We start from the raw sequence: 21,101 nt of genomic DNA on the forward strand, positions 1-21,101 counted from the left end.
ACCTTAGAGCAGCCTTCCAGTACCTAAAGGGGGCTGCAGGAAAGATGGGGAGAGACTCTTCAGCAGGGCCTGGTGTGCCAGGACCAGAGGTAACGGTTTTAAACTGGAAGGAGGTAGATTTAGACTGGATAGAAGGAAGAAGTTTTTTATGCTGAGGGTAGTGGAACACTGTCCCAGGTTGCCCAGAGAGGTGGTGGATGCCCCATCCCTGGAAACATTCCAGGCCAGGTTGGCCGGGGCTCTGAGCAATCTGATCTGGTTGGGGATGTCCCTGCTCCTTGCAGTGGTGTTGGACTGGGTGGCCTTTGAAGGTCCCTTCCAACCTAAACCATTCTATGATTCCATCCCATCTCTCCCCGCGGTGCCTGCCCGTAGGGGCTGAAGGCAAGGCGGGGTGCTCTCACCCGTGTGCGTCTTCATGTGCTCGTCGAAGTACTGCTTCATGTTGAAGTCCTTGCCGCACCACTGGCACATGAACTGCTTGTGGCCGATGTGGATGCTCATGTGGGAGCGCAGCTGGTACTTGTACTGGAAGCGCTCGTTGCAGTTCTGCGGGGGCAAGAGGGAGATGAGCTGGTTGATGAACACCCAAAACACACCCCACATTCCCCCAAAATCACCAGCATGTCAGAGCAGTGCAGAAATCACTTCCCCCTCCCACAAAAGACCCCAAATAAATGGCTTTTCTGGACACACTCAGCCAGGTTTGCAGGCTGGATGGGGTTGGGGTGGGATGCAAGGTCCAGGCACCAAACACAAAGATCCTGGCATTGGCCATCAGTTTCATCATAGGATTGGTGGCACCCACAAACCAGGAGGGGGTGGGTGGGAGAGGAACGAGCATCCCTACAGCTGCGCTGGCAAAAAGCACAGGGGAAGCCCCAAGAAGTGGAAGATCTTTCCCCAAATCAGTGGTTTTGTCCTCATTTGAGAGGACGTAGGGTTGAGGGACACACAGGACCTTACCTCGCATTTAAAAGGCTTTTCCCCAGAGTGCTGGAGCGAATGGACCTTGAGGGACATGCTGCGCTTGAAGGACTTCCCGCAGGTCTCGCAGGTGAACGGCATGTCCTTGGTGTGAGCTGAAGCGGAGAGGAGCAGGGTCAGGTGCCCTCCATGCACCACAAGCACCCATCTCCCCGAGTCCCAGCTGCCGCTCCCAAATCTGGCACCCAACCCCAACAAACCCAAGGCCACTTCAGGAAGACATGTGGCCGTGACATGTCAGGCACTCCCCTAACTGCCTGCCAAAATCCCATTTTTTTGGATCTCTTCGGTGCCTGCAAGCCCCAGGGACCTGACCGCCATTGCCATCTGCTATTTGCCTTTCAAAGCCCAGCGCTGGCGCGGTCTAGGCCTCTTTGACAAGGGAAGGATGGTTACACTCCAAACCCTCCTTTGATCACGTCTGAGGTCTTTTTTTTTCTGGTTGAATAAAATAAATGAGCTTCCCCAGCACCATGCCTGATGGCTCCAAATGCAGCACTGAGCAGACACGCATTCAGCATTAAATACCAGGCCAAATTTCAAGGCCCCTGTATTGGCGTGAAAAAGCTCGCCCAAGAGTAAGCCCAGCCCTAAATTCCCAACACGACAGTGACAGAACCACCATCCTTCATAGCCAAAATGATGGATTAACACCCCTAATGAGATCTCCCCCCTGCACCAGTGCCTCCCGCACTCACCAACCATGTGTTTGCGCACGTGGGCCATGGTGTAGAACTTCTTCTCGCAGATCTCGCAGGAGAACTTCTTCTCAGCGTAGCCGTGGACGATCTTGTTGTGCTCGTGGAGGGACCAGAGCTTCTTGAACCCCTTCCCGCACGTCACGCACTGCAAGGAGAGAGCGGATGGGTAGGGAAGCAGGAGAACCTGCCCAGGCACCACCAGCATTTTCATTTTACCAGGTTATCAGCTTCATCCATTGACAGGGAACGTCACTATGAAACCTACGTCACTATGAAACCTACAGCTAAGATACCAAAAATCATGACAGCAAGACTGCTACAGACCCCGTCACTTCGAAACCTCCAAAACTCAAATTTCTGTCCATGGGATGAGGAAGGGACAATGACTTTCCAGGGAAGGATGTAGCATCTCCATCAATGGCTGAATTAGCACATGCATGAACAGCAGCTCACGGATCAAGGCCCTACTCCCAACTGGGGATTTTATTCTTGCAGACAATTAAGTCGTTACATAAGGGAAAAAAAACCCAAACAATCCTCTGTGAATTAGAAGGCTGCAAAGAACAGAGGAACAAGAACAAGCCCAAGCCAGGGCAGCGCAACTTGGGTCTTCAGTAGATCCTACAGATACTTCACCACTAATGAGTTTTCCAAACATATCCAAAAGAACAAAAACGGACTCAAAAACCAGTCCACCAGCACAAGCAGAACAACACGGCCAAGGATCTCTCTTTCCTCCAAGGGTCAACTCTTTCCCCTTCATCTCTCCATGACTCATCTTCCTCTTGGCCAACACGGATAAAACCATCCCTTCTCCTCACAGATGTGTTGAGAAAATAATTAATGCCTGGGAGGCACCTCGCAACAGTAAGTGGTACCAGTTACCCAGGGAAGGGATTCCTCCGGCTTCTCCTCCTACCCAGAGGAACCGATGCTCGTTGATGGGCTTCAACCAAATTTTGCACCGAATGAGGCTGTGATATTGTGGAAAATACACCTTTTTGCCATGTAGTCACAGTACCTCTCCATACATATTTATATTTAGGTGCCCAAGAGGCAAAATTAGGGTCACAGAGGCATTCCCAACATTCATCATCTTCATCTCGGCCATGCTTGAGTGTTCTCTGAGTTTTAATGCTCGTAAGTAGGTATTTCCATGGAGCAGAACGGTTTTATCTCCACTTTAAGAGACACTTCAGGATAAATTCAGCCTGATATCGAAGACACGTCACTATCTACCTTCTCCACTTGAAATGAAAAAGGCTGCAGGGGAATTTTAAAAGTAAAGGTAGAGGGAAAGCAGCGGATGTAGGAAAGCCCCCAGGCTGGGACCGAGCAGCGTGGAGGGCTGAGCTCCGTGTCCTCACTGACTGCAAAGAAGCATCACTTGAAAAACGTGGAAGTAACGTCCAGATGTTGAAAATGAGAGAAAAAAAAAAAATGAGAAGATAAATTCTCACAGGTTAAGAGGAAAAACATACTGAAGCCGGCCAAAAAATGAATTTGAGAAACAACCAGATAAAGCAAAGGACGAATCATTTTTCAAAGCCTGTTCATTAGAGGCATAGAGTTAAAAAAAAAATAAAAACAAAAAAAAAATCCCTCTTTCATCCAGCTACAATTCCATGGCATACTGATAAAGTTAGTCGATATTATCAGAGCAAACGGAGTGAATCTGGCCATTTGTAAAATTAAAAACGCTCAGCTAAGTGAGAAGGAACGATCCACACTTTCCACGGAAGGAGGTCACCACACAGGCAGTTGTGGTCCATCCTATTCAGAAATGACCTGGAAACGGGATAAAAACTGGGGGGAAAAAAAAGCAAGGAGGTGACAGCCTCACATGATCCATCAGGAAAGCAGATGAGGCTGGAGGAACGTTCTGGGAAAACTCATTTTTAATTGCACAGGCTTTACGACAGGCTCAAAAACAGCTACCGCCACGCAGGCATCGGAGCTGCGCTTGCCCAATTCTGAGATAAAACATCCAAAAAAATGCAACCTCAGCATTGTGAACTTTTCAGGAAGACTCAAAGGGCCAACACGGGCAGTAGCTCCTTTGCTCACTCAAGCTGAGACCGTTCCTGTCTCCGCCATTCCCCACACGCCCTAACGCCGAGTTTTCCTTCCTTGCCCATTTCATTTGGGGTGCCATCAGCAAAGGGTTCCAGTAGCACTTGGGTTGTGTTCCCTTCACCTAGGAGAGCTGCAAGATCATTTAAAATCCGGTTGTGGTGGGAATCATAGAACCACAGAATGGTTTGGGTTGGAAGAGACCTTCAAAGGCCATCCAGTCCAACCCCCCTGCAAGGAGCAGGGACATTTCCAACCAGATCAGGTTGCTCACAGCCCCGGCCAACCTGGCCTTGAATGTTTCCAGGGCTGGGGCATCCACCGCCTCTCTGGGCAACCTGGGCCAGTGTTCCACCACCCTCAGTGTAAAAGTTTTTTTCCTAATATCTATTCTAAATCTACCTCCTTCCAGTTTAAAACCATTACCCCTGGTCCTATCACAACAGGCCCTACTGAACAGTCTCTCCCCATCTTTCCTGTAGCCCCCTTGAGGTACTGGAAGGCCGCTCTAAGGTCTCCTTGGAGCCTCCTCTTCTCCAGGCTGAACAGCCCCAGCTCTCTCAGCCTCTCAAGGATGGATGATGGGCGAAGCTCTCCAGAAGTTGGTGTTTTTTTAATTAGTGGCGGCAGCGGCACGCAAAACAGCTCATCGGGGATTAAGAGATGGGCTGGAGAGGTCTGCAGGAACACAAATGGTTGCTCCTCCGATGGGATGCCAACCTACCCCCCAAAAAATTGCACTGATTTAATGGAGCCAATTTGCAAACGCAGGATCTCGTTAGCATTAGACGAAGGGCACACCAAGCCTGAGCTGCGCACGGATGTCAAACACATTCGGAAAGTTGCTAATATACAAGCTAAGGAGCGCAGAAGGCAGATTAAAACCATTTTAACTCATGTCAGCAAATCTTTGAATTCAGCTAAATTGGTTTCAGCCTGGGTGGGAACGGCTGGAGCATGTCTCCGTCAGGGTCTTGCAATGTTTTATCCAGATTAACTGAATAAACTCAAAGAAAAATGACTCTTCAAAAATTACTCCGTGTTTCCACCCAGACGGCCAAGGCAAAGCCACAGTCCCCCGGCACAAATCCTCTGGTCCCACGCCACCGTGGGACCCCTCCTGAGCCTGAACACGAGTCACAGGTGAAGTAAGGTTCCCTCCCATCCACCACGTGCCAAAGGCAACATCAAAAATATCACCTGAGCACGAGGCTGACCTATGGTGTAGCTGGGTGGGATGTCCCTCCCCCATTGGGATGTCCCATCAAGGTGGGACACTCCTCTTCGGTGGGATGTATTCCCTTGTGGGATGTCCACCCCCTGGGGTGGGGGGGGGGGGGGCCTGGGGGGGCTGCAGGGGGGGGGGGGGGCGGGGCTGGTGGGGGGAGGGGGCAGGGGCGCGGGGGGGGGGGGGGGGGGGAGGGGGGGGGGGGGGGGGGGCTCTCGAGCAGGAAGCGTTTGCCGCACTTGTCGCAGATCTGCATGCGGCTGTGCGTGACGTTCATGTGCTTCTCCAGGTACCAGCGGTTGTTGAAGACCCGGGGGCACTTCTTGCACGGGTAGTGCTGCTTCTCCTCCAGCTTCACCTTCTGGCCCAAACCATCCTGTTCCTTTTTCCTCTTCCTCCCTCGCTGGCCCTCCTCTTCCTCCTCCTCCTCCTCTTCCACCTTAGCCATCTCCTGAGACCTGGTTGCCATGGTAGGTTTGGAGACTTTGGATGCCCGGCTGCCTCTGCGGGGCTGTCCACCCTTTTCCCTTTTCACCTCCGACGTGTCTTCATCGTCGTCATCATCGTCCTCTTCTTCTGTCGTCTCCTCCAGGTCTTCCTCCTCGCTGTGCTCCTCCTCTTCCTCCTCACCCACCTCCGCATCCTCCTCCTCTTCCTCCTCCTCCTCTCCTTCCTCGTTCTCCTCCTCCCCATCTTCCTCTGTGTCACGCCCATCGCCATCAGGCCGCCCCATGACGGCCGCTTCGCTGGCAGCTGCCTTCCCCTCCATGCCCTTGGAGACGTTGAGGGTCTGGTTGTTGAGGTTCACCTCCACGATGATCTGCTCCCGCTTGTACGAGCCCTGGCTGTCCAGGTCCTCCTCGGACTCTTCACCTTCCATCTTACAGACGGTGCCTGGACCATCATCCTTCTCCTCCTTGTAGTACTGCTTGGCTGGACCAGGGGGCAGCGTCCCACCACCGGCTCCATCCTCCACCCGCACCGAGTAGGGGTCATTGCCCTCTCGGGCATAGATCTTGGGATGGGGGGCGTCCACCTCCTGCTTGATCTCGCAGTAGTAGGGCGGGGGTCCGGCGCAGCCCTCAGCGGGCAGAGCCATGTCGGCGGCCAGGCTGAGCGAGCGAGTGTCAAGGAGGTCCTGGCAGGAGGAAGCGATGTTGTTCATCTGCAGCACAGCAGCTGCGTTCAGCACGTCCTGCACATTGCAGGCGTTGACGAGGAGCTTGGAGGTGTAGATGAAGTTGAGGATCTGCTGGAGGCCCTGTGAGGTGAGGGCCTCCAGAGAGAGCTCCACGCGCTGCAGTTGCTTGTTTTGGGTGAAGAGGGAGTGGAAGAACTGGCTGTAGGCCGCCAGGACCCCCTTGTGCGCCGGGAAGATGCTCTTGTGCTGCACCAGCACGATGTCCACGTCACACAGGTCCGGCTGAAAGAGGCGCTGCTCGTTCAGTCTGTCCATCAAACACGTGAAGTGGAGGGCTACATCCTCCACCAGGGAGTACTCAGCCGAAGGGTAGTCAGTCGTTTTTTCGACTATCAGCTGTGGGGAGGAAGAAAACAAAACCATTCAAGAGGGATCTCTCTCCAGGAAAGCATCCACCGGGCCACGCCACCCGGCCTTGTCCATGCATCGCAAGTCAGAGATGCCAACCGAGAAGCTCCACTGCCAGCCCCAGCTTGGAGATGCCAACCAAGAACTTCCCCACTAACCTCAGCTTGGAGATGCCAACCAAAACACTCCACCACCAACCTGAGTCTAGAAGACTCAACCAAGGAGGAGAAATCCCAATGAAGGGACAGGCCAAGGCCACATGAGACCCCACTGACATCCCTTCAGCCTGGGTAAGAGGCACCATGGCCACTCCACCACCAAGGAGGTCCAAACCTTGGCTCAGCTGTCCACACTTGTGTGCAGGAGATGTCACGCAAGAGAGGGCATACTTTGACCTCCTGAACTAGATGGAGAACCTGGGGGGAAATCTGCCTCATGCAGGGAGACAATTCTAGGCACCAGCTGAGATTTAACCCCCTAAATAGAAGGAAATTGGGACTTTAAACCTCTGCTTCTACCAGATAATTACACAGAACACACTAGCCTCTAATATTTGCCAAATTACGCCGTGTGCTCTTCCTCGCTAGCTGGGTTCACTGGGATGACTTATGTGCTCTGTTAATGCCCATTTCAAATCGCCCGGGAAAGGCACTACCTGGAAAAATTCCAATCAGGGAGCAGCATCCCCAGGCTGGGAAACGCTGTGACCGCCAACGTTCCCCGGGCTGCGTTTGCTGGATATTTAATTTAGCTCACGTGTATCTTCCACGGTGCAGACCACCCTTGGACGTTCATCACCTCTCCTGAGGATACCTGCGATGGGTTCGCCAGCTGCATCCCAAACGCAAGGGATATCCCACAACTTAAATTCCACACCCTGTATCAAATGCAGGTGGGATATCCCCTTTCCCTCTGCTTCCCTTTGGATTTTCCCTTTGGAACATGTTGCCCAGAGAGGTGGTGGATGCCCCATCCCTGGAAACATTCCAGGCCAGGTTGGCCAGGGCTCTGAGCAACCTGATCTGGTTGGAGATGTCCCTGCTCCTTGCAGGGGGGTTGGACTGGGTGGGCTTTGAAGGTCCCTTTCCAACCCAAACCATTCTACAATTTCCCTGTTGAACACCCAATTCATGGATGGAGATGGATCCACCCACGTCAACACCCTCTTCACCCACTACTGCGGGATGCGACCAAGGACGCGGTGCAGAGCAGCGGTGGAGACAGAGGGTTCAACCTCCTGGGTTCATCCTGCCCTTCACGCTACAGAAAGAATTTCTCAGCTCCCATTTTTTCTGGGACAAACGGCAGCTCTTGATCAACACGTGAATTCCAGCAAGACACATTTTGTTTATCTTTTTCTTTTTTTTTTTTTTGTGAGCCGAAGGCAAGAGCACACGCAGACAAAAACGTTTAAATAATAAAAAAGGGTGTTTTCTGTTTTCTCAACAAGCAAAAAAAAAAAAAAAAAAAAAAAACAACCAAAAAACTCTTCTCCTCTCCCTGCCAAAATTTTCCATTTTCATTGAATTTCTGCTCCGCATCATCCCGATGAACCCAGAGACCCCAGCAAACGCTCGCACCCGGGGAAAACTGGGGGAAAAAAAAATCAGCTTTTCTCCAAACTCTTGGCTCTGCAGCCTGGAGTGGGGCAAAAAGGCAGTAAAAAAAGGAGGTTTATAGTTATTTTTTCTATATATTTTTAATATATATTCATTTATAGATATATTTAAGCTCTTTATATATATAAATACATAAATAAATAAATATATAAACACTCGTTATATATATTTTTGTCATAGAATGCTGCATCCAGCTGGAATATCATCCATCCATCCATCCACCCTCCCATTTTCTACGCCTCACGACTGCAAGGACATTGCGACGCAAAGGAATTAGAACGGCTCAGGGCCCCCCCCCCGCCCCCCCAGCGCACAGAAAACAAATAACGATACAAGAAAATATCGAACGCCGAAGAGACGGCAGGCTTCCAGCGGAGCGGTTTGCCATAAAATAAAAAAAAAAAAAAAAAGAAAAATTCAGTTTTTTTATCTCACCTCGCTCCTCATATAGGATGCTCCAAGCCCAGCACGGCCACAAAACTGTTGGTTTTTTTTTTTTTTTTCCTCAGGATTGAGGTTTTTTGGCAAAAAAGGGGCTGACCCCTCACCCAGCGCCGGGCTTTGCCAGGCGGCTCTAATCAGTCTCAGCAGCGGCGAGGACAATGCGTGTCTTGGCCGCGGCCCGTCGGTGACTTCAGCCCGGGCTTTGTCAGCGGGAGGGTTTTTTTTTTTTTTTGCTCTTTATTGCTATCAGATGCTTTTCGTGAGCTTCGCCCGGAGCTGGAACCCCAGCCAAGACAAGAGGCGCCCGTCGGGGTGAGATCCTGAGAAAGACCTCGACTCGCCCCAAAATATCCCCCCTCCGGCAGCTCCCGTCCCTGCCACCCCATCGGAGTGGAAAAGCCCAATTAATTGGGATTAATGGGAGGGTTAAACCCATTACCACTTAAATATATATTTTAAAAAAAAAAAAAATTAAAAATATATCTTTAAAAAAAAAATTAATTTTTTTTTTTAAATAAAAATCCCAGTTTTGCTCTTTTCCACCACCATGGCCCCGCTGCACCGGTTCGGCCCCACAATCAGCCCGACACGGCGTCGCAGCTCGCCCATCCTATCTCCATCCCAAATCTGGGCTTGGGGTGCTCACTGGGTGCCCCCAGGCATCAAACCCCAAAACCGCCGGCCCCCATCCAGCTGACCTCCAGGCCAGGGCCCTGGCATCTTCGACCCCGAAAAAAAAAAAAAAACAAACCAAAAAAACCCAAACCTGTAAAAATTATTCGAAAGCAGCGTGGCCGCGAAATCCCCACCCCGAAGGGACGGCGGTGCCTCCAGACAGCCCTCCCCGCCCCGACGCTGCCCTCCGGCTCTATTTTAAGAGCGTTTCCAAGCAGAGCTGCCAAAGCTCCGTCCCGAAACGGCCGGCGGGTCGGGAGGGCGGCCGGAGGATGAGGAAGATGCGAGGGGGACCAAGGAACGCGGGTTGGCCGTCAAGGGACGCGAAGAAGAGAGAAGGGATGATACAGGAACGACGGAGACGCCGATGCTCACTGGACCGGGGCAGCCTCTCCCAAAAAGCCACCCAAAATTTCACGGCGGGAGACGGAGCCCGGGCACAGCTCCGCTCCCCTTCCACCCGCATCCCCCCCACCCCGTGCCTCAGTTTCCCACCCCAACACCTCCCCACCTCCCTCGAAAGGAGGTCGCTGCTGGATTTCAATCGCCGTGCTAAGACAAAACGCTATTTATCTTGGCGGGTGTTAACGAGCCAGATCCCTAAACGCTCCCACAGAACCGCAACCCCGCAGGGGACCAGCAGGTCGGGTCACCCCAGATAGAATTGAACACCCAAATCTGCAGCCCCTCAGAAGACCACTCTCCAGCCTCTCTATTGATTTATAGCCACCTCTGTTGCCCTCATCACCGCGTATCAGCCCAAGGACGGGGGTTTTGGGGCACAAAAAGCACATTTTAGGTGGCCTGCAAGCCCCCGACTCGACGCCAGGCCAGTTGCCCGCAAACCCGTCCTACTCTTAATTCGAACACCGCTGCACTTCAGGAAGAAAGAACCCGGCTGAAAACTACTTAACGCCACAACTTGACTTTTGCTAAAGCAAGAAACCGCGTTTAAAATAAAAAACCTACTTTCGCAGATTAATTCGAACGACACAAAGGCGCAGCGCTGGAAATCCCAAAGCCGCTCGCGCTTGGGGTTTTAATCCTCAATCCCCTAAAATTTGCACTCTGCTTTCCAGGCCCTTGGATGAGACCACCAGCCTTTTTTCTGGAATTTTGAGGCCACATAGGGTGTTTTTTTTTTTTAAAGATGCATCTTCCCATGACTCCCAAAGCCGGGATGAAGCCACCCCAAACGTCGCCAAATTCCCCCAAAACTCCCCCATTTTTGGGCCACGGCCACGCATGGAATCCTGGCAGCGGGATAAAATGCATCCCAACGCACCCACCCCTCGCCCACCTTCACCACTCCGCCTGCCCATCGTCCCCCTCCCCAGGGACCTCTCCCGCGGGCGTCTGGCCCTCCCGCGGCACAGGGGGGGTTTGTTGGCTTCTCCAACGGGTGTTTTTATTTAATTAGCGGAGGGTTGTCCGGAAAAACAAGCAGGAAGGGAAAACAATAGCTCGGCCGCAGCCCCGCCTGGCGAGGCGCCGGCCGATGCGGGCCCAAGCGCCCACCGCCCGCATCCTGCTCGCCGGGGATGGTCCCATCCCAGCTCCAGAGGTCGGGGATGTCCACATCCTTTAGAATGGTGGTGACACCATCTCAAGAGGTGATTCCCGCCCCCCCCCCCCCCATGTGCTGTCTAAAAGGTTCGAGGTGGCCCAAAACAGAGCCATGGGTGGGCTTCAGGGAGAGGAGGGGGCTCAGGGATGCTCCCAGAGCCTGGCCCACCCTGGGGTGCTGGGTGCCCCGAAAAACACCTCCCAACCTCTGCGTAAGTGAAGAAGAGCATTAGCACAGATGCTTCCCAGGGTTTTTCCCCACCCCCCCCTCTCTTTGGTTGGTTTTAATAGCATCCAGCGTTTCCAGGCCTCGGCTCAAAGACACTTTTCCTGGGAAGGCGGCGGCGGAAGCGCCAGGCCCAGCGGGACCATCCTCAGCGCAAGGGACCCAGGACAAATCTGTCCCCCATCCCCTGCGGCCTGGGGAGAGCCTGGGGAATGAGGTGGGACAAGCGACATGGGCACCGGCTTCCCAGCAGCACAGCCCACAGAGGGTTAATGGCCACTTGCTTTCTTATTTATTTATTTTTTTTTTGTAAATTTTTTTAAAGCCCGCCAGCCGCTCTGGGCCCAGTTCTCCTTTTCTTTCGCGCGCAGAGCTGCGAAGCCACAGCGACGCTTCGCAAGGACGGACGGAGGGGCCAACCCCGCCATCCCCAATGCCGCCATCACCGCGACGGCATCGGCGACGCCATCCCTCCATTCCACCAAGGGCCACGGCAGAGGCCATCGGCCAGCCCCAAGATCTGCTCCGTGACCTCCGCGTCCGTCCCAACACGTCCACGGGCGAGCGCCGTCGCTGCCGCAAACGCAGCGTCCCGGCCGCGAAAATATCACGGCCTCAGCCCGGCGCTGCGTTATTTGCGGCCCAGGACAAATCCCAGCCCCTCTGCTCCGGTGGGAGAGCAGAGGCACTGGAGGCACTGGATGCACCCGTCCATCTGCCCGTGTCCCCTCGGTTGGGGCCAAAAGGGACTTTTTTGGGTTCAGCTCAGGCCAGGCCCGACACGCGGTGCAAAAGCTCCACAAGTGATTCCAGGTGCTGGGGTTAAATCCCGAATGGATGCTGCCAGATTTCGGCAGAGCCGGCGTCCTCCCGGCAAAACGCCAAACGCAGCCGAGCCGCAGGGTCCCCACCAGCCCCTGGCACAGCGGTGACACCGGGCTGACGGAGGTGTCCCCAGAGCCACCGTCCCGCAGCGGGATGGGACGCAGGACGTCCCGCAGAGTCACGGCTGGGGCGGGAGAGCCCGGGGGACACGCAGACACGGACACGCAAAGCCACTGTCCCCTCCTTCCCCTGCCCGAGAGACAACAAGGGGAGGAAAGATCAAGGGAGGAAACGAGGACAAAACCCAACGCTGACCTCCCCAGCCGGGCCGTCGGCCAAGCGGCCGCGCCAGGGGCCGGCTCCGCACCGCTGGCAACCCGAGGTGAGGCCGGGGACGAGGTAAAGCATCGTCCCTTTGGGACCCCACGGGTGTCCCCAGTGCCACCCACGCAGCGGGGCAGGCGACGCACCAAACCCCTCATGGCTCACAGGACCCTCGGGGACCCCAAATTCAGTGGAGGGAGCATGGACGGGTGCACGGATCCCTGGGAAGTGAATCGGATGGATGGACAACACCTCCTCCCACGTGCTGTGGAGTCAGGCTGGCACCGGATGGGATCATCCCGCCGCCCAGCACCATGATGCCCACCCCCAGGGAAGCCACCGTGACCTTCCAGGTGGGTCAACGGCGAGATGGGACATCACACCTCCAAGGTTTGCCTGGCTCCCATCAGACCCACGGCGTTTTCTAACCCAACTCCAGACCAGAGGGGTTCAAGGTCGAGCCTCTCCCAGCACCTTGGGCTGGGAATTCCATCCCAGAGCATCCTCGCCAAACCCCAGCGATGGTCCCCGCATCCCGCTCCGTCCTAAACTCAACCTTGACTCTTTGGGAAGCACCAGCCATAGTCCCCTGGTCCAGCCATCCTTCTTGCCCAACATTTTTATGAACGTGCGTTAAAACAGCTTATTTTTAAGTCTTACATTTATGTAAGATTTATTTATTATTTATATAAACTCAGATGTCTGTCCCGCAAACTCAGCAGCTTGGGGAGCAGCGCTTTAACTCAGATAATGTTCGTAGTCCTGGCTCCAAGCAAAAAGATATAAATCATAAAAATAATAGTAAAAAAAGACAAATTAGGGTAACGAAGTCCTCTACCCATCATATCTGCACCGCCACAGCCAGTCCTTCCCCACACCCAAAGCCAACCCAGGTTTCACAATCAGGCGAGGCAGCCGGAACAAGGACGCGGGGACAAATCCTTGGTTGGCCCCACGCGGGGAAACCCGACGGGGCCAGCCCTGCTCCAGCGCAACAAAACGCGTCCCCTTTGGAAACGAGGGGAAAAAACGAGGGGCAGGCGGCACAGAGCCCGGCCTCAACCTCCTGGCATCCGCTCCTCCGGGACCGCAGATCCCATGGGATGGCAGAGGACATCTAGGATGCAAACCACCAGGAATCTTCTTTTTCGGGGCCACACGAACGTGGCAGCAAAATGAAAACTTCAGCTCTTGCTCTTCCCGGAGAGCACTTTGTCACGGCCATTGTCACGTCCCCATCCAAAAACCCTTAAACGCAGCAGCGTCGGAGAGCCCGGAGTTTTCTCCTCCAGCCGGAGCCAGGAGGGAGGATGGGGAAAACAGTGATTCCCCCGAAACCTTCAAAGACCCTCTGATGTTTTGACACATTCAGTTCACCCGCAAAAAGGTTTCTTTCCCCCTCCCCCCCGCTCTTTTTCCCTAAGCAAGAAAATCTGGGTCTTAAAAATAACCAATATTTCATCGACTCGCAGGCAAACCCTCCCTTTCACCGGGACAACATCTCCGACGGCAGCAGTGGGGTTTTTTTTTTTGGTTTTTATGTTTTTTTTTTTTAACGGAGTGGGTGACATGCCTGTCCTTCAGACACGAGACAGAAACACAAGGCCGTTTATCTCGCCCAACTCCGGCGTTCGCCTGGCAATAACCTAACGCGCCGTTAATTCCTCGCGGGGAGAACAAAGCTCCGCCGACGAACCGAGGCGGGCGGCGAAGGGGACCCTCCAGCCACCCCGGCAAAGCCCCCGGAGCAGCCGGCATCCTCGGGGAAAACTCCGCTGCCAGAGCCGAAACGTTCGCATCCAGTCAGGTTTCACCCCAGATCCAGGGAAAAAAAAAAATATTAATAATTGAAAAAAATGATAAATCCCTTAATATCTTTCCAAAGAGGATTTTTTTTTTTTTTTTGCTCTGTAAAGCATATTTTCCTCTGGTTCTTGCTGAGGTTGGGTGTGGAGAAAAGATTTAATTCCCAACTTTTCCCCTTCTTCCTCGTGGGCTTGCCCGCTCGGGTGGGCTCCCAGTATCTCCATCCCCACCTCCGGGGTACAAAACGCTCCCAAAAATCACCCCGGCACCCTCCCTGGTCCAATTTGGGCAGCATCTCGCTCCGGAGGGGATGCGGGGGGGGGTTTCAGCAGCCGATTTAACGCCTGGAAGAATTTCACAGGCCGAGCGTGGCTGGCCAGCGTGACCCCAAATCTGGCTCCAGTTACCCCCAGTATCGGGACTGGGGGGCACCGAGCCGCAGCCCAGTATCCCCGCCACCACCTCAGCCGTGTTGCTTTATTTTCCCCCCAAGCTTGCACTTTTTTTTTTTTCCCCCTCCCCTTTTTCCCCTCCCCGTCTCCAAAAAGCCACTCGAACGCCTCCCGGGGTGTTATTCCGGGCGCGAAGCCATCGCAACCCCGCACTTTTAGGGATGGAGGTGACACCAGGGTACCGGGAATCGCCATCCCAAGGGATTTCCCATGGATCTTCCCAGCTCAGGCCTGCTCTCCGCAAGTCAAACTAACCCCCCCACCACCCGCCAAAAAAAAGTCCACCGGCCGCTAAAATAGGTCACTGCAAGGTTCTCGGTGCAACCAGAGCCGTTATTATTATTATTTTTTAGGAGCATACATGGAAAAATCCCTTTGGAAGCGGGGCGGGATGCTGCACCCTCCTCGTCTCAGGCTTGCGGCCTCGCTGCGCCGGGATATGGGGGTGAGCCCAGCACCCACCCACCCACCCCCCCCCCAAGATTCCCCTGGGAAAAGGGGGCCCGAGGAGGGAGCTGGAGTAGGGGGGACGGAGGAGGAATTAGGAAAATGAAGGAGTCATCCGGGGAACAAAAAAAAAAAAAAAAAAAAAAAATTAAAAAAAAAAAAATGAGGCCGAGGAAGCGGCCGCCTGCTCCTGCGCTCAGCAACGCCAGCAAATCCTCCGGCCTGGGCGACCTCGAAAAGTTTCCCCCCCCCACCCCAAAATTTCCCGAGTGGGAGCCCTGAGACGGGCTGGGGTGGGGGGCGGGCGGCCCCTCACAACCTCGGGGGTGCTGGGTCGCACCCCCCCCCCGCCAACTTGAGGGGGGGGTCAGGCCCCACTGCACCCTAAACCCCCCCAGCAGCCTCGCCCCCCTCCCACCCCCAAGCACCCTAGAGGGGTGGGCGAGCCCAGCCCCCCGCGCAGCCCCCGCACCCCACGCAAAACCGCTTCTGCGTGGCGGGGGGGGGGGTGTGGGTGGCGACATTTTTTTTTTTTTTTCCCCATTTTTCCCCAAATGCAAAACCTTTCCCCCCCCTCCCTGCACAACACGGGGGGCACCCCATGCACCCCCCCCAACCCCCAAACAGAGGTTTGCAACGAAACACCCGACCCCTTACACGCGTGGGTTCGGGTGTTCGAGCCCCCACCCCCACGCCGCGCGCCCCCCGGCCCTCCCCACGCGAGGATGCAGAAGATGCACACCCCCCCCCCCCCCCCCCCCAAAAAAGATTTGGGCAAGTTTCGGAGGCTTTTGCAAAGTCAGCAAAACCCCGGGAGGGCGAGGAAGGAGGGAAAGGGGGGTGGGTAAGGGGGGGGGGGGGGGGGGAAATAAATTAAAAACAAGGGAAAAAAGGGAGAAGGGGGGTGCAGGCTCTACCATTTTGATGCAAAGGTCTCCGCGCAAAGGAGTCCCGGTCCTCCTCCGCTTGCCGGGGGTTTTTGCTCTCCATGAAAAAAAAAGAAATGTTGGGTTGGGTGGTTTGCTGGGTTGGTTGCTTTTCTTTTCTCTCTCTCTTTTTTTTTTTTCCCCCTTTTTTTTTTTTTTTTTCGGCTGGCTTTTTTTTTTTTTTTTTTTTGCCTTTTGGAAGCGGGGGTAGGAAATTACCGCGCCAGCGCTGCTTGCATCCCCCGTCCTTTTTTTTTTTTTTCTCCTTATTTTTTCCTCCCCCTTTTTCCTTTCTCTTTTTTTTTTTTTTTTTTTTTTTTTTTTTTTTTCTTTTTTCTCCTTCCCCCCCCCCTCTCTCCTCCTTCACCTCATCCTGCCCATCGCCATGTTCGCCCCCTTTTAGGAAGCCGGAGGAATGCGGAGCGGCGGCGGCTCCGGCTGCCAAGAGCCCGGGGGCCGCTGATTGGAGCCGCCGCATCAGATGGGGCCGCGGCTGCCCCCCCTTTAAAGGGACAGGCTCCCGCCGCCGCCGCACCGCCCACGCGCGACCCGCCCCACGCGTGACAGCTGCCCCCCACCCCGCCTCCACGCACCTTTTCCCCCACCCCATCCACGCGTTACAGCCGCCTCTGCCCCACAGCATCCCCCGGGAGCATCTTATGTATCCCGCTGCGGGGAAACTGAGGCACGGGCAGCGATCCCTCCCCACTCACAAAAAAAAAACAAAACAAAAAAAAACCAAAAAAAAAAACCCCACAAGGCTTTTTGAGCCATAAAAACCAGTGTAGGAGGTCGTGGAGTAACGCTGATTTTAGTTAAAAAAGGGGATTTTTGGAGCACTCTGCTGCCGTGGGGAGGAAATGGGGATCCCCCAACAGGCAGAGGCAGCTTGGGGGGGGTGTCTTCAAAGCATATTTGGTTTTAGAGGTGGGGGGGTTTGGTGGATGGCCCCCCAAGGCCCCTGGGGCGCAGGATGTGGGGCACAGCCAGCCCCCCAAAACCCCCAAAAATAAAGCAAGGCATCATTATTTTGCCCTCAGCTCCCAAAAAACAACGCGGGGCTTCAGTATTTTGCCCACAACCCCCCAAAAAAATAAAGCAGAGTTTCATTATTTTGCCCTCGACCCCCCCAAAATGCCCCCAGCGCTGCCTGGATCTCCCTGACCCCAAGCAGGAGCTGGGTGTTAGCACCCCAACACCTCCCAGCCTCGGCCGGGACCCAGGTCGCCCCCCAAGACGTGCTGGGCTGCGCCAAGGCAGGAGAAGACCCACGAGGTGCCCAACCGAGGCTCTGAAGCACATCGGCCAAGCGCCGGGGCGTCCCCGGAGCCCCCCGCGGGGCTGCTCCGTCTTCATCCCACCTTCCCGGCTCGTTCCCTTTTCCTCCCCGCTCCCTTTTGCAGACAGAACCGTGGTAACGTCTTGCACTTGTTTAGACTCCGCTTCGGTTGCCGTGCGCGGTAACTTCTTCCAGATGTGCACGGCTCTTTGCATAACGTCGCCGTAGCCACGTCCTGCCTGTGCTGATTCTATTTTTTATATTTTTTTTCTCCTTCTTTTTTTTTTTTTTTTTTTTTAATGCCCTTTCTTGCTCTCAACCCCGTGCCACTCTATAGGAAAAAAAATCCCGGCCAACGCCGCCAGCACCTCTCCCTTATCAGCAAGCTTTTCACGAGATGAACGTTTGGCCCGTCCAGCGCGTCTTCTACCCTGGAAACTTTTCCAAAAGCTACATAAGCTCCTGGAAGCCAGCGCCGGGTTGAGGGCGAGATGAGGCCGGAGGTGGGAGCCGGGGATTTAAGCTCTTCTCCGAAGCCCAAATCCCTGCGGCACCTTCGTGGACGTGGCAGAGGGGATTGGGGAGCTCCAGAGTTTGGAGGCCTCGTAGCTCTGAAGTGCGCAGGTCCGTGGGGGCGGGCAGGGGTGGTCAAAGCCCTGATGCCATTCTGGTGGGCTCACCATGAGGTCCTTGCCCTTTGGGGGATGCTGAGCCCACCCCTAACATGGAGACCTGGCCTTTGCCATCCGCAGTTTTTTCTTCCTGATATGGGAGAAGCTCTTCCCATGGTGGCCATTGCCACCAACACAAGGGAAATGTCCTGGATGGGGCATGACCAATGACACATTTGGGTGAAATACTTTATTTGGTGGGGGTGACAACAGCGACATTCCTAAGAGATGAAACCTGTGTGGTTTTGTTGGCCACACCTACCCAAGGGCTCATGTGGAATTTGCCAAAACAACTTGCGGAAGCCAGAAAATCCCACCCAACTCAGCTTGGTGGGATCCCACCCAACCCGGTTTGGTGGCTTCGTTGTGTAGGACAGGCAGGTTGGTCTTGTGTGTGACTGATGCAGTGCAGGGGCGGTCCTAACCCACTTAGGCGACCTCTTCTGCTCCTCATCCCACCATACAAGAGCCAAGCAGGGTGAGATGTAAGATGCTTCCACGTAAGTCAAGGTTAAGGGGGATCTCTGCACCAGCACATGGACAACTGATCTCTCATGGGAGCTTTTTTTCTTCAACTGCTGGGATTTCTGAAAGGGGGTAACTCCAAAGTCTCGGTGCCTTCATGCAAAGATCTGCAAGGTCTAGAGTCTTGCTGGGAGAGTGTGGGCTGGGAGATGGCTCTGCCATTTCTTGCATGGCATCATTGACGAAAGAAAAGGGAACGACCAAGGAAAGCGTAACGGGGTCCAGCTCACCGCAGAGCGATCTGGAGGTCCGGAGTTTGGTTGCTGTTAGGGAACAGGTTCTCCAGCAAGAGGGAAGCTCTGGAGAAACTGATAAATGAGGAGCACATTGAGGGAGCTCCTGGTGACACGGGAGGAGCATTAGGTCTCCTCCTCGCCTCTTTCCAGCAGTGTGGTGCCCACAAAAGGAACATTTCCTGTAGCTTTCCCTCTTCCTTTCTGTCGCTGGGCCATGAGATAGCGACCCAGTGACCCCACAGGGTCATAAGGGGTCTTAAACTGAAGGACCAGCCACAACAATACAGGGACTGGAAAACATTTAGGGAAACCAGGAGAGGTTCGTATTTCCTTGATACAACTGATCCTTGATATTTCCATTTGCATTTCCATAGCTTCGGTCTTCTCCAAGAGAAGCGTCAGCAAGGACAAGGGACAAGAAGAAAGATGATATCTTGTAATAACTCAGACATCTTTGAGTCTGTGAGGGCCCACGTGAGAGCCTGGAGGTATTTAGGATGTATAGGCGTGGCACGTAGGGATAAGGTTTAATGGTGGACTTGGTAGCGTTAGGTTAGTGGTGATCTTATGGATCTTTTCCAACCTAAATGATTCTATGATTCTATGAAGAACCAAGTGGACCTGGAAGGGTATCTCCGAGGTGGTACCATGTCCTCTCACTGGCTCTGCCTGCCTGGGCCAGATTCACTGCTTTAAGTGCAACAACCGTGCTCTGCAGAGCATCTTCTGCAGGCTGGAAGTCCTGTGGATAGATGCTCCAGGAGATGGTGAGATGACCTTCTTTGGTGTCCACCCTTCACGAGCCAGCACTGAGCCCCTCAGCGTGTCAGGGCATGCACGCGCTTGGGTAAAGCAGAAGGTTGGAAGAGGCCTCCAGATTGCCGTGGCCTCACCCATGGGACATAGGATGGAGGTTGGGGACATGGTCAACCCTTTGGGGACATATCGTGGGGCTTGGCAATTGGCTTCTGCTCAGCAGCTGGTTTTCTGAGCAGGCGTACGGATCATGGAAAAGAAGGGATCAAATCAGGCCAAGAAAGAAAGAAAGGAAAAAAAAAAATAAATAGAGAAAGCAAGAACATTCCTGGAGGCTCTCTGGCCTCTGTCCCTCCAACCTCTTGAGAGGAGGAGGAGGAGAGAGACAAAACAAAAGGCAGAAGAAAAGCATGAGCCAAAGCAACATTAACAGGAGGGCTGCGAGGTCCAAAGCAAGCAGCGTCGTGATGCAAGAGGGCAGGCCCCTTCCCAAAAGCCCGCCGGCTTTCGGAGGAGCCGGGGTTCCTGCAGACAACGCTGCCCTTTTATGGCCAGGCGAGGAGGGCCGTGGCGCGGGAGCCTGCCCTGCTAAGGGAAAACGTCTCCCGCTGAAGTGTTTGCGACGAGAACACCCACAGCGTGGGGACAGACAGCTCTCACAGGACGACTGAAACACTGCTGCTTCGTGTTGACCCCAATTCTTCTCTTTTTTTAATTTTTTTTTCCCTCTTTGATTTCTCACTTCTGCCTCCAAATTGGGAAAAAATAATAATTTTTCTTTTATTTATTTTTTTTTTCAAAAAAAAGCAATTATCGAGGCAGGGCTGGCTGGTCTCAGGTGACACCCTCGCATCGTGGTGCGGGGATGAAGTTCACGAAGGTCGCCTGAGGACACGGGTGAAGCCAGACCTTCACCGCCTCCTTCCCGCAGGCAGCTGCCTGCGTTTCTCCTCCCCTGCGCGCTGGAAGGGCTGGGATCCAAGCCGGGGAAGACTGCGTTACTCTCCTCTTAAAACACCACGGCGCGTGCCAAGACCATCCATCCGCCGCTGCAAAGCACCGCCCGGGGCTGACCCAGCATCTCCTTGCCCGGGAGGGAGCCACCACCTCCCAAAACTGCAAAATACACCTTATTCCCAGTCAGGTGGTATTTTCCTCTTGAGGGATCACAGCTCTGCCGGGAATTGCCTCTCTCTTTTGTTGGTGGAGGCAGGGAGGGGAATCCACGTTGCAAATGAGACCCTGACCCATCAGGAAGTCCCGAGAAGCTCCTGAATTTGCATTTGCTGTGGTTTTCGTGCACCCAGTAATTTACCCACCCACGGGTATCTGCTGGGTTTTAATTCTCAGAGGAGCTCATATTGGATTCCAGGTCCTGTTTTCTACCAATTTTGTAAAAATTCAAGGTGGTAATGCCAATATTAGGAAGTTTACTTACAACCCTTGATTTACAGCATGGTAATGAGAAGATCCAAGTAATCAAGACAAATTGCTTGGAGGAGGAAGGTGGAGATCCCCCACACACACACACTTCCAGATTCCCCTACAAAATATTTAGCTTATTTCATCCCTGGAAAATAAATTGTAGGACCATGGGTTGATGTTGGAAGTGGTCTCCAGAACCCACATGGCTCCATGTCTTGCTCAAAGCAGGGGGTTTCTCATCTCTTCATTTCCTGCTGCTCTCTCAGTGCTCGGTCCCAAGGCCGTGGACCGAAGAGGAGCCTTAACCCATATCCTTCACAGCCCAAACGTCAGCCCTGCTGCTGACCCCACCTGCAGTGCT

General features: G+C 54.0%; 1 protein-coding gene across 1 annotated transcript in view; it reads right to left on the reverse strand.

Moving 5' to 3' along the window:
• Positions 1-16,171, reverse strand: part of ZBTB47 (zinc finger and BTB domain containing 47) — a 23,781-nt gene extending 7,610 nt beyond the window's left edge. The window contains exons 1-5 of the mRNA XM_086741710.1: positions 15,840-16,171; positions 5,199-6,526; positions 1,686-1,870; positions 967-1,082; positions 405-549 (exon numbers count right to left, since the gene is read on the reverse strand). Coding sequence (XP_086597836.1) covers positions 405-549; positions 967-1,082; positions 1,686-1,870; positions 5,199-6,526; positions 15,840-15,842 — 1,777 coding nt within the window. The 5' untranslated portion in view covers positions 15,843-16,171. The remainder of the gene's footprint in view (positions 1-404; positions 550-966; positions 1,083-1,685; positions 1,871-5,198; positions 6,527-15,839) is intronic.
• Positions 16,172-21,101: the final 4,930 nt, after the last annotated feature.

The sequence above is a fragment of the Chlamydotis macqueenii genome, chromosome 2 (genome assembly GCF_036417535.1).
Source record: "Chlamydotis macqueenii isolate bChlMac1 chromosome 2, bChlMac1.mat, whole genome shotgun sequence".
Lineage (NCBI taxonomy): Eukaryota > Metazoa > Chordata > Aves > Otidiformes > Otididae > Chlamydotis > Chlamydotis macqueenii.